The 13,255-nt window shown below is 39.2% G+C and overlaps 1 protein-coding gene across 1 annotated transcript; it reads right to left on the bottom strand.

Annotated features, from left to right (window-relative positions):
- Positions 1 to 1,593: 1,593 nt before the first annotated feature.
- CEP57L1 (centrosomal protein 57kDa-like 1) lies at positions 1,594 to 12,307 on the bottom strand. The gene is made up of 10 exons (XM_010150617.1): positions 12,166 to 12,307; positions 10,309 to 10,488; positions 9,601 to 9,722; positions 9,071 to 9,175; positions 8,702 to 8,779; positions 6,871 to 6,969; positions 6,081 to 6,158; positions 5,743 to 5,972; positions 3,979 to 4,123; positions 1,594 to 1,818 (listed from the first exon to the last, which is right to left on the bottom strand). The coding sequence occupies exons 1-10, from the start codon at positions 12,305 to 12,307 to the stop codon at positions 1,594 to 1,596; spliced, it is 1,404 nt and encodes a 467-aa protein (XP_010148919.1).
- Positions 12,308 to 13,255: the final 948 nt, after the last annotated feature.

Here is a 13,255-nt window from a genome sequence, read left to right as displayed (position 1 = left end):
ACAGAAAATGCTTCATCAGAAATAAGGGCGACATGTTTTATTATCCCCACTTCCTTGGTTTTTTCTTCTATAAAAATCATCGTGTGTTTGTATACTATTCTTACTCTGGGAACATCTTTCAGTCCACGTAAACATCTGTACTTAGTTATGTTAGCCAGTATCCAAATCCCAGCGACATCCTGCCCTGATTATTTTGCTAGGAGTGTTTTTGCCAGCTTCTTTTCCCAGAACACACTGGATTTATAGCTATGTCCAACCTCCAGATTTGATGGTTAGAAGATTGTAACACACATGCTCAAACTGAATGCCTTTTGTACTAGGACAGAGTCTTTCCAGCAGGCTTAAGTAACAGGCCATTAATTTGTGCTAGCAGATTTCATTAGCAGCAGGAAAGTGAACTATTGTTGGACACAATTTGCTGGTCTGTATTTTTAATTATACTGTTTGACCTACATCTTTTGTCCAATTTCCTTAATGTCTAGTTATAAAATATTTATAACTAATGTCTAGTTATAAAATATTCAAATACTAACAAAACCTGTTGTGGCAAGTTTGCATCACAGCGTAAAAGAACCCAGATTTTGAGTAAATAAAGCAATTAGTCTTTTTTAGGATCACTGCGTGGTTTTGTCTGCTGCCATTTATAGCTAGATTCAAAACATTCATTAAAAAAAAAAAAAGGAAATATACAGTTTTGTCTGAGAAGATAAACAAAACCATACAAGATATAAATCAAAACAAGGATCTGTAAAAGAGTAGAGCAAGCACTTACTCAGCCAAAACATATTGTTCTCGTGAAGAAGACTGCTCTGACCACTGTGCTTTCTCCAAATCTAGGTTTCGGGTGTTCAAGGCCAGAACTTTTTTGGAGCATAACATGTGAAGCATTCCCAGCAAAACTCACTGTGATCTGCCTGCCTGGTTCTCGCAGAGCTGAACCTCGCCAACACTTGTGCACAAGCTTAACTTCATCATGGTGCTTTCTGCAGAATTATTCCTTGCTGTATATTTCTTTGAAGACTTACGTGATTGACAACTGCCTCAAACTGTGAATATGCTAACAAATAAATAAATTAGCTCACCTCCTTTCCTACCCCCTACCCCCTCACCCCCCAAGATACAATCTAAAACCAAATTTTCTGGGTTTCTTCAAGAAAGAAAACTTGCTTGGGGATACAAAACTTCCTTTGTGTCTTGTTGGACTCTCTCAGCCCATGCTGAAGCGCATCTGCTTTGCTTTAGTGTGTGAAAACACATGCATTAGAGAAATAAAAACTCCAGAAAAGAAAGCAGCTGTATACCTGTAAAAATCCCTGTAAAAAAGGTATAAAATTTTATTTGACAAGTTAACAAGTAAGCATTTTATTAATCCATTGGAACACTTTGTTACAAGCCAGTGTAGTTGAATTATAGCTACCCTACATGAAAGTTAATTCTGAGGTGAACAAACTGACCTACTAGTGAGTAGGCAGTTTAGAATGCGTATCTGTATCTCTGCTATACCTAGTTTATTTTTAAAAGGTATTTTGTGAAATTAAAAATTTACTAGCTAACAGACAATTTAAAAAACTTGTAACACAGTAAAGTTCAGAATTATTGCTTCCACATGATATCATCTTTTTTCAGTGTTGACTGAAGTTTCTGCACATTTTTAAGCAGCTGAAGAGAGCTTTTGCTTTTCTGCCCAGGAAAAGATTTAGACGTACTTTCCCTTACAGTGACTGACATCTCCGTTGCTTCCTTTTGGTCACGACGCTTTAGTTTGACATGAGCTGCCCCTTGCTTCAATTTCTGAGTATTTCTCTTTAATTTCTGCACCTAGAAAGAGAGATTTCTAATTAGAATGCTATATATTCAGAAGACCTACAGCTGTAGAGCTTACTGGACTTCTACCAAACTCCAAACTAAAGACGTCTAAGGGACATTTTAAAAAAAAAAAAAAAAAAAGGAAAAAGGGTGAAAACCTACCAATCTCGCACACAGTTGTCTCACTGTAATAGCAAGCACTACAAAAACTGATCTCATCCACATGGGAAGCATTACAGAAAACTGACCTCACCCACTCAATAGGTTGTTGAATCCCATCACTCCCTAAGGTAAAAATGTTTGCTTGAGAGAGACAGAATATCATCTGTTACCAATTTATATTTACAAGGGTCTTACTCCGCTTCAGACTGTACTACCCTAATGGGAAAAAAAAAAAAACACCACCACCAAACCAACAAACCTACAAAATGTATACTGTTTATTACTGGTTACTGTATCTAAGCAGTTCACTTTGAAGCCTCATAACAAAACTGGAAAACAGAATAAATAGGGTTGATCACTAAAGAATGGGTTTTTAAATGTCAAATAATAAGTCTTGACTCGCACTTGGCATGAAAAGGTCACTCCCAAAGATAAAATTAGACTGGAAGCATTCTGTATGCCTATTTAGGCTTTAAGTCCATTTTTAAAAATAATTAACTTTAATCACATTCTAGCACATACTATTAACTGTGAAACACAGAGATGACTACAGCACTTAGTGTGACAGGTTCTAAAAGCAGAAACATGCACCAGAAATGTTAAGTTTGGTCTGTACAAAATACAAACAGAAATGTCTGTGTGCAAATGCACCAGAAAAATGATATAGTGGAAGGGTTACAGGAGTGGCCTGTATTGCTAACCAGGGCATGATGGACAATAATCAAGCAGACAAACATGAAGAATGTGCTATTTACATCACAACCCTAAGGCGTGTGCTCTGATAAGGCTGTACCAGAGCACAGATGACTCGGCAGCAGATCTGCACCCTGATAACAGGCAAGGATGACAACAAGGTTGCACCACTTTGTATGTGCTATTCCTCTTCTCATCATCCCCAAAGGAAGGCAGGCTGTAGCCATAACGACATGCAAAAGGAAGAAAAAGAGGTGCAGTTGTTGTCCATTGTCTAAGGTTCCTCAAGGACAAAGTCAGCAAGATTCTGAGGCAAGACATAGCACCATAATTGTTGGCTCCTCAAGAATATAGGAGATTTATCCAAAAGACAGCTGACATCATTACCAAGAGAGGCAGTGAGGACTCACAGTCAATGATGTCCTTTGTCCATACTGCTAACATGCAACTCTGACAATTCCACTTTGACATAAGCACCTTTGTGCTTGCAATTACATGGACAATAAACAGGTTTGAGTGAGTAAAACCAACCAAAGAACGGATGTGAATAACATTGGTCAGATTTAAATGAACTAGCACCTCCCCCTTCTCTAAGTTCTCACACCGAGTTTTGTTTCCTGTATAAGCAAAATTCTTAGGTGAGTCTACTTATCCTGAAACATAAGATAGAACAGAAAACTATGGATTGAATTTTTTATCATATGTTCCAAACCAAATGGCTACAAAAGGGTTAAGCTGTTCATCTACAGAAAGGTGCTTTTATATAGGCACATTATCTATGGCTCTAAAACAAATACTGACAGAATGCATACAGGTTAGGGGTTAAACAAAACTGAAAGGCTTGTCTGGCTATGACTTTGGGGAAGCTGTGGTCTAACCAAACAGACCATTCAGTTAATAAGCTTCAATAATTCAGTAATATAAAAGACATTGAATCCAGTCTGTACAGGAATTACAGTATCCTCTTCCTCATTCCCCACAAGGACAGGACACAAAGGAATGAAACCTCAACAGTATGTTTTAACGCAGTGAGCAGCTGAGCAACCCAGCTCTGTGCTGCAGAACTGCTACAGGGCAGGAAGTTTTTGCACTGGTGTAGATACTCAGCTGCCAGCTGTAAGTACTTTTTCTTGATCAAAAGAAGGAACTGGAGGTACAAGAACACTGAGCTAGCAGCCTAATTATAATCACTCTTGCTGGAACATCCTGGCTTAAGCATTCCAGTGACATTCGCGTTCGTGACAACAGGAGGCAGAGTTGTGGCAGACTTTAGTATCTAGAGTGTTACTAGCTAGACAGGTTACATCTTCCTCTTACAGTAGCCTGATGCTTTCTCAGCTTGGATATTTGCTCTCCTTTAATCTCCATTTGTTTTACAAGGGAATCCAGTTCCCGTTCTAGGTCTTCACGAACTTTGGAGTCTTGAGTCTCCTGTGCCTGCTTCAGAAGTTGTTGATGCTCACTGTTAAAGACAAGAATGACACACTAAGTATTCACAATATAGTCTCTAGGATTTCTTCCAATATTTTCAGTGTATTGCAGGAATTGCTAGCTGTTTTTTCCAGAGTATAGCAATTTGGCATTATTTACCCCTGCACACAATACACATTAATCTGGAATATATTCACACTAGAAAAGTTTTTCCAGTAGGTCTGATTTTCTCATTCCAAATTCGTAGCTGATGTGCACCTTTCTTCCTTCCCTTTGCCACAATCATAACACCTACGTGTGTAATAACGTGCAGAATGAGAATTTGGAAAATGAACAGCAGCTATGCAGCACGGTATTTTCACTTCCTGACCAATTTAGTGCAGACTTTGAAAGCTTAGCGTAATACAGGAAATTACTGTTTAAACTAGTAAATTTAATTTATAGTTTTTCTGATAGGTAATTCAAATTAAAATATTCTACTTTAAAAATATTTGCAGTGAGGTGTGCTGTTTAATCAGCTTAATTAAAAGAAATTGTGTAGTTCTATTTGATCCCTAGTTATATGAACTAGTCAAAAACTGAGACTCTCTCTTAGATAAATAATCTTTTTACAAAGGTCACGACTTCTTTTCTGACTTCTGACTAACTGCTCATTCTTGACTGTTTAATTGAAGCAACTGGTTGTTCCTATAAAGTAGAAAAAGCCCATCCTTGCATTGCCATGAGTAAGCTAAAGCTTTTTGAAGACGATGCCATCTTGAATTTTGCCACATCAAAGATTTCAAACCGGTGTCAACATCCTAACTGGTTTAACCAACATGTTCTCTGTTCAAACCACAACTCTTCATGTTGACATGTCTACTATGACCAGCTACATAGCTTTGGCCCTCAATTCTACAAGCTTGCATTAATGGGAAGATGCCTAAGGACATGACAAGTTGTAATCCACATTTACTTTTACGGCTAGAAAGATACACAAGCTCCCATTTAATGCCTTGGCTTCTTCCACAGCCTGCCCATGTGCTGGCAGGAGACTGTCCCTCTTTCACAACCTACTCACAGGACTGGCAAGTTCTCCTGCTGCCAACAAGGAATGGGAATGAATGGCAGACTGTCTCAGCACAAAGACCCATCAGGTACACACATACAGAGAGAACACAGGAAGAGTGGAGTGAGGACACAGTAAGAGGCTAGATGTTGTGACAGGACTGTTCCTGCCACAGCTGTGCTAACCTCTTCTACCACCCAGACTGACTCCATGCTACAGGCCTGCTCAGCATTAGCATCACCTTTGCAGCCTCCTCTGGGAGAACATTCTTGGTCTGCTCCGCAGATCTCAGAATATGTTTACAATTTCTAAAAAGCACAGGCCTGAAAGATTTTTCATTTGCTGTAGCTGTCAGTTCAGCAGCAGCTCAGTTAAGTACAGGATGTGGAAGCAGAAAAACACAGCTGAAGAGCAAGTTGCTTGCTCACAAGATCCGTTGAACACCAGCATAGAAAGAATTCTTTGAATGAGAAAAATCCTGTCAGTCAGGCCTGCTCAGGCCATTCTGTCAACAAGCAGTCCTACACTTAGAACAGGCTAGGTTCAACTACAGCACACGTGTAGCTTCACAGGGCTACATAACACTGGGGATGAGTACTCACAAGCTCATTTGGCCCAGCTCATTTTGTATGGCCAACACAAGGTCCAAAAGACTTCTGGCAGCAGTAGGTGATGTGCAACAAGAAGATACAGATTTGGAAGGTGCACTGCGTCCTGAAATCCCAGATGTAGCTCCTCCTTGGCTTCGTGATGACATACGTGGATTGTGATGCTTCATAATATGCAACACACTTTGTAGGTTTGCACTAACAGAATGGCTGGAGCTGACAGACTTAAAGCAGAATTATGAAGTGGTTTACAGAACTGATTAACAATTACAGTAAAGAAATTTATTCAAACTGTAGATGCCAATTTAGGGAGAACATTTGGCTTCACTCACCTTCCCAGCCACAAAAGGTAGTTCACCAGCCTGTACATGTAACAGTGAAAGGTGACTTTTCTTCACTGTAGGATTTCTCTGCCATTAAGATAGACAGGAAAAGTAAGACAAGAAATATCAATCTGTTGACCCAATAGTGCAATCTTGAACTTTTTTTTTTTAAATAAGTAAAGTTCAAATAAACAAGGAGTGAAATGCATCATCTCAGCTTCCCTCTGGTTTAAAAAAACATAGTTTCCCTCCTGTATGTGGAAGGAGTAGGACTTTCCAACAGCTGAGACAAGTAAATTTTATTCCAGATGGGCTTAGCAGGTAGTCTGACAAATAGGTTGTCATTAAAGGAATTGAATATTGCTTACTTAAGTTTGTAAAACCACAGTTGCAAAATTTTGACTGACCTGTAACGTGTTGCAAAATGAATTCTCTTGATTTCAGCAATCCCCCAAAACACACCATCTTAAATGCCTAGTTAAAATTCCTTTGGAAACTACTTTTGCCAGATAAACTGAAAGGCAGCTAAGACAGGACATGGGGGATGGCAGTCAGAGTGCAACAGAGGTTATTGTCATGGTGGTAAGGCTAAGTTTTCCAGTGAGGTGCTACTAGCGGTTTTAATTACCGAAGGAAAAAAACAAAAAGAGGTATTCAGCACTGTTCTTCACTTTGGAAATGTAGTAAGCTGCAGCAGATAAATCAAGTGCCTCTAACATCACAGTTTTTCACAAATCGCTATCTCTATGCAAGTCAGATGCTATCAGCAACAGTACGCTCATAAAAACTTTCATGTTACCTTTTTCGTTTTTTTCTTCTTCCTGTTTTCCTTTTTAGGTTCATTTTGAGATGTTACTGAAGACATCAAAATTCTGTTTATCTCAAATCCTGTTTGAAGCTGTGGGAATAAGCAAAAAAGAAAACCATTTAATATGGTTTTAGAAGTATTAAATCACATGGCCTAATTAATTCCCTCTTTCATGCATGGAGGAGAACCAATTAAGGGCGCTATTAACAGTCCTGCTTGGAAGTCATAAGCTACACTTAAAAATGGAACAGACTACTGGCATGGCAAGGTATGAGGCAGATCTTGCAGCTCTGTCTTAGAGGCCCTAATTTTCATACTCAGCTGCAGCAGCTGTGTTTTTCCACTGTGCAACCAGCAACTGAGATAAGCCAGTGCTGCTCCATGCTGGGGGTCTGATCATAAAATCCTAAGAATAAGAACATTTGGATTTTACAATCCAGGGTCAGAACTGAGCCCGTCCGTGTAGCATTGAGGTCAAACCTGCTGGACAATCCTCGCGTTGCTCTGTAGTTCAAAGTTGTTGTAAAGGCCCATGATAAACAGGATAATAGCCATTCCCAAGTAAACACAGGGCAAGGACTTTGCTTTGGCATATGGAACGGTTCCAGATAAACAGTGCTGGAGATCCACCATGAAAGTGAGATTATTCTAGCTTTTCTGTCATCAAAAGGAAGTGAACAACCCCACACTCTGTATTTCCCAACCCAGATCCAACAGACCTAAACCAATCCTACGGCGAACTAAGATGGTAGTAGATAGTTAAGGACTCAGTTTACTACACCTAAGTCCTTCTTGAGTAAACATTTATACTACTGCTAAAGTGAGACTATCTGCTCTGGGAAAGTCATTCTTACTATGTTTCTCAGAGTATTAAATCTCCATACTAGGCCTTCTGCTCTGAAGCAGCAAGCGGTTTAAGCAAGAAACCCCAAAACCTGCAAGTTTTCAACTGTGTCATTCTGCTGGATTCTGGAGGTGGTCAGACACCTGGGCTACAATCTGCATGTTATTTCAAACTTCCTGGCCTGATGAAAGCCCATCATCCTTGGATGAGGTATAGAAACTGACAGCAGTGATGAGTTAATTTAAGCTGTCATCTTCGCTTAGGGCTAGGTTCTTTCAATACTATTCTTCAACTCTGCATCCCCCCAACCAGCCTCAAGGGAATGCCACCACAACGCCTCTCTTTCAACATGGCTGTTGTTTCTCAGCGAAGAGAGGTTTGGAACACCAGTGCTTTGCCCCTTTAACAAAAGGTTCCTTTGATTTTGCTCTCTTTGGCAAATATTCCTCTCTCGGATGGATGATGACCCAACGAACTGACTATGGCTTCACAGAATAATGAATTATTCGAGATCTAACTTAATGAACTATGTAAGAGGATCACTGGTTAAAGACTTTTCCAAGCATAGTCCGGTATATTATAATTCAGCAAATCTTAACAAAAAGCGGAAAACAGAATAACCACCCCTACTTGGGGTATAAGGTTTCTTAGATGACCACTTTCTAGTTACTGTAAGTTACAGTTATCTGATTTAGTTGCAGATTCTCTAGAAGTTCATTTTCTACCCAGATCACCTACAGCAGCTTTGAGGCTGATGAACTGTATCATTAATATGAAACCAAGTAGAATCTTCCTTGACTGAGATAAGTAACATAGCTGGAAAGCCTTCTACTACATATTTTATAACTGGTCTGGGTAGCATTCCAGGAGTTCTCCCTGGGTAGTAAACATGTGGAGTTTAAATGTAATAAAAAAGAATATTTTGGACAGAGAGAATAGCTTTCTTTAGTAATTAAAAATAAACCCTTTTCAGTCTACCTGAGCAGTTTTGTCTTGTATTAGCTTACGCTGATGCTCTTCTTTACAAAGCTTTTCTTCTAAGCGTTTGATCTTGTCCTGAATTTGAAAGCAAGAACGATTAGTCACACTTCAGTTAGCCATGCTGAATCACAAGTCTGAGGTAGCTTGCAATTGTAATCTGGGATAAAGCAGGACTGTAGAAATTTTTAAAGCCCAGGCTGAAAAAAAGACGCATGCAAATGAAGCCAAGGTGGCATTCAGTCAGGTATGCCTTATGATCTTAACTTTAACAGAGGAAACCTGTGCAAAACTTTGCACTATTAACAGTATGCCATACAAATTATATCAAATTAATTACTTTCAGACTATCATTTCATGCATGCTTACTTCTGCAATTCTCTGAGTAGCAGTAAGTTTAAGACACTCTTTTTCTAGCACTTCAAGCTTATCGAGTTTTGCATGCAGTTCCATCCGGTTCTGATCTTCTTCTTTCTGAAGCTGGGCCTGGAAAAAAGTAGGCAAGAATGGAGTTGGCAGCTGACTGAAATTGTTTCAGACTCAAAAAAAATACACATGCTGCAGTAAAGGTGTTAAACTAGTTCAAATTTCATATTTTTTATATTGCAAAGTGATGAAAAATATCAGGCAGACAAAGAAGGCTCAAGTCTCCAGCAGCCTTTTTGTCTACCAAATGTGCAAGTATTAGCATGGTTTTGCTCGTTAGGAGTTCCACCTAGGGAGTCTTTCCATACAATTCATTGTACGGTTGTCATCAGGCAGTCAGACAGTAAATTGCTTCCGTTTGCTACCACCCTGAGCAGAGCTGAGGAAGAATGATGGCCATAAAAAATTCAGATCTTACACATTTCTGTACTTTTTAACTATATCAGTAATTTTAGGATGCTAAAAGGCTTCACCTGTCGTTCTAAAACCATTTTCTTCTCTAGTCCCACACTGGAAACCATTTTCCTCATGTAATCCAGCTGTTTCTCCAGCAGGGAGCAGCGGGATTGTGCTGCATTTAACTGCACACTTATATCTACAGAGAGAAACAAAGACAGTACAGCAATGGGAGTTACACTTTTAGCCAGTCTGGCATCTCTGTCTTCAAAACATCCAAGAAAAGTTTTGTTAGTCTGAACAAGTCATGTGGTTAAAATATATTTTATATACAAGACATGAGAATCAAAATGTTTTTCCAGAGCTGGTCCCTACTATGAATTCCAAAGCTGTGAGCACTGCAGTTACTTTGATTTCTATCAGCAGATATCTAACCAGAATCTCATTTATTCCTTTCTCCTAACTTTTCTCAAGTTAGCAGTGTTAAACATCTAAGCAGCTGCTTGCTTATTGCAGGAGTTAAACATACCACCTAAAATGGCCTTATTCTTTAGAACAGCCTTATGGATTATGCAATACTTGGGTAATGTATGTAAAAACAAGATCTTGATTGACAATTATTAGGCTCCTGCCCCTCCTCAATTCTGAAGCAAAAAAGAAAGGTGTGTTTGTGTGTGTGTGTGTGTGTGCGCATTAATTAGCAGTTTGTCAAAACAAACAAACACTCCCTGCATTATGCAGTCTTGGAGCTGCTGTGGCTACACCTTATCACTCAAGAGAAATACCTTTCCTCTGTTGCATCAGTTCCTGATGTGCTACGTCCTTTTTGTAGGATTCATGCTCTAAGGCCTTCTTATACTGAGCAGCTTCTACGGAGAGGCTGCACAGTTTATCTTCAGCCTGTGACTTCTCCAGCTCTAGACGGTGGATCTTGTCTTGGAGAGTTTTCAGAGCAGCCACCACAGCTAGCAAACAATGCAACAGTTACACCTTAAGTAACAGTTCCTTTTTCCTTTTTTTTTTTTTTTTTGCACAAAACACTTCAAACAGCAATATCCCATCTAAATGTTCTTCATAGGATCACCCCTAAAATGAATTCTATTCCCCTGCAGCACACTAACATACTCAGAACATATCTGGGAGAAAATGGACAGGTTTATCACATAACTGAGGTATGAAGCACAGGTCCCATGAGCAAAGCTATTTTCACTCCAAATGTTAGCAGGCATGAAGAAATCATGGCACGTTCACACAGAAGCAGGGAACACAGGTTTCCAAGTTAGGTCACAATTTTTGGTGTAATACAACAGTGTAGACAGATTTAAAAAAAAAAAAAGGGGGACATAGGGCAATGGGGAAATTAGACACAAAGGGACATTTTAGTAGAGGATGCATTTAAAAAACTTTATTGTTTCAAAAGGTAATTCAACGTCTAGTTTCCTGTATTGAATTATTTTTTGTTTAAACCATAAAAACAATTCTTCAAGATTTTGCTTGTAGCCTCACATCTATGAGAGTCAACCTTCTCCACACACACACCCCGCCCCCATTGCAATTTCAGCTACAACAAAAAGTCTACTAGCTTTCCAAAACGCATACACACCTGTGGAAGTTTAAGACACATTCTATAACAAGTCAAGCTTCTTTTCTGACATTTCATCAGCCTTGATAGTTTCCCTATAACAATTCTCTCAACAGAGGAGTACCCAGCAAATATTACTAGCTCCATAACAACTCTCATCAGCTTCCCATAGCCCCATTAGAATTATAAATCAATCAATCCATCAGATACCACAGAACAGAAAGATGAAGTGGGACCACTTCTTGCATGCCAACCATTTCCTTACTTAAACACATAGATGCAGAACATTAAACTGAAGATTTTAAACTCCATATGAGAGAAGGTTATTACAGAAGTCACAGATTCTTGATACGGTGAAATAAGTGAAAGAACAATGATCACGTACACACACACACACAGAGGCTATGTCTGTGCAATATTGCAAAGCTGTCCATCATAGCAAATCCAAGTATGGTATCCTTGTGATTCACTGACCTCTCCAGACATACCAAGCCACCGAGCATTTGTCCTGTGAGCTCCGGAGAGTAAGCACCCATGAAGGCCCAGGATAACCATATGGGAGCTGTATTTCACACAGATATGTTGCTTACTTCCCTGAGAGTCTGCTTTATTCACAGTTTCTCCCAAGGAATCATACCACTCAAAAAAAACCCTTAAAAGTGATTTTAAGCGAGACGGAGTTGAATAGCACTATGCAAAGCCAATTTCAAGTGAGGGCACCATACTATGACCTTTTTTATTTCTGTATTTAAAGTCATAAACTGCTTCTGCTGAGATTGAAGTATTCTCCTTTGCCTTTAGAGGAAGTCCAATGATTTTAAGTTAAACAGTTTTCAAAGCCAAAGTTTATAAGGATGTTACAAGACTTGCAGCAGTTTCCATTCCAGACCTATGACTTCAGGGAGACCACTCCCGCAGGACACATATACATCCTGTCTCAATGTCATTCTGATAATCACAGCAAGTCATTGAACTGAGTCAAACAGAACGGGGAGTTTGCTCAAGAGATTTCACATGGAACAATTAAGAAGATCACTTTAAGGACGTATTTTGGCTTTACCTTGGTCACTGGGGATAGAAGGCCTGTCACCACCAACAGCTGCCAACTTCTTTGATTCTCTATAAGCAAAGGCTGCAGGAAGCATCTTATCTGGTGGCCGAAGAAAGCTCCCTATGAAACTGTTCTTTGATTCAAAATCCATAGCCTGTAAGAAAGAGAGCTATTTAATGCTGTTATCTCTATAATGGACTATGTAACAGTTTTCAAAGTGTGTCACTGGGCAGTCCCTGGCTCTCTTTATATCAAATAAGATCATGTGCACCAAAACAATAATTAAAAAAACCCCACACATCCCCAGATGAATCCTGTATTTTAAAACAATTCCGAAACAATGCCTTTCATAACATTAAACATAGCTCTCCTCAACCACCCAAAATTTTTTAAGATTTTTCTCAGTGCTTTCTAATAACCTATGCTGATATTGTACTTTTAAAAGCCAAGGATTATCAACATTTTATATTATTTACGTTACAGACTTTAGTCTATGCCTCTTGGTGTTCCCTGCCTGTTTTCATTTGCAGCCTCCTTAGTGCTCTAACACCTACATTTTTACATATGGCTTTATTACATAATGAAGACATGGTTCTCCACATTTAATGTCAAGATAACAAAAGGATATTTAACATGCAATATCCCCAGAATTCTCCCCATTATTAAGCCTATGTATTAAGCCCTATTTCTCCACTTCCCTTCTGCCCCACCCTTTCAAATTCTTTGTCAGAAGCACTTTTGAAAACAGTCTACACCCCACCAAATAGTGATTTTCCCTGATACTCAAGACATGCACAGTGAAACTTGCAGAAATTGCTTTAGTCTAATACAATCTCTGAGAGAGCAAACCCTTAAAAGATCAGCCCTTATGCACCCTTTGACAAGTCATTCAAGCCTCATTTGGTTGTTTACTCTGGGAATGCTATGACAACCAAGCATGGGCCACACGTCACCTGAAGGAAAAAGGTGGAAAAAGTACTACCATTAAAGAGGTATTTAATAACTGTGGACTTACTGGTACTGTAAACATAGTGCTTGTTAAGCTTTTTCATTGCATTCTTTGCTCTTCTACTCATCTACTTGCCCTACATCCACAGGA

The sequence above is a fragment of the Eurypyga helias genome, unplaced genomic scaffold (assembly GCF_000690775.1).
Source record: "Eurypyga helias isolate BGI_N326 unplaced genomic scaffold, ASM69077v1 scaffold18624, whole genome shotgun sequence".
Taxonomy (NCBI): domain Eukaryota; kingdom Metazoa; phylum Chordata; class Aves; order Eurypygiformes; family Eurypygidae; genus Eurypyga; species Eurypyga helias.
The sequence above is the reverse complement of the archived record's forward strand: the minus strand, read 5'-3'. Positions and strand labels throughout refer to the sequence as shown.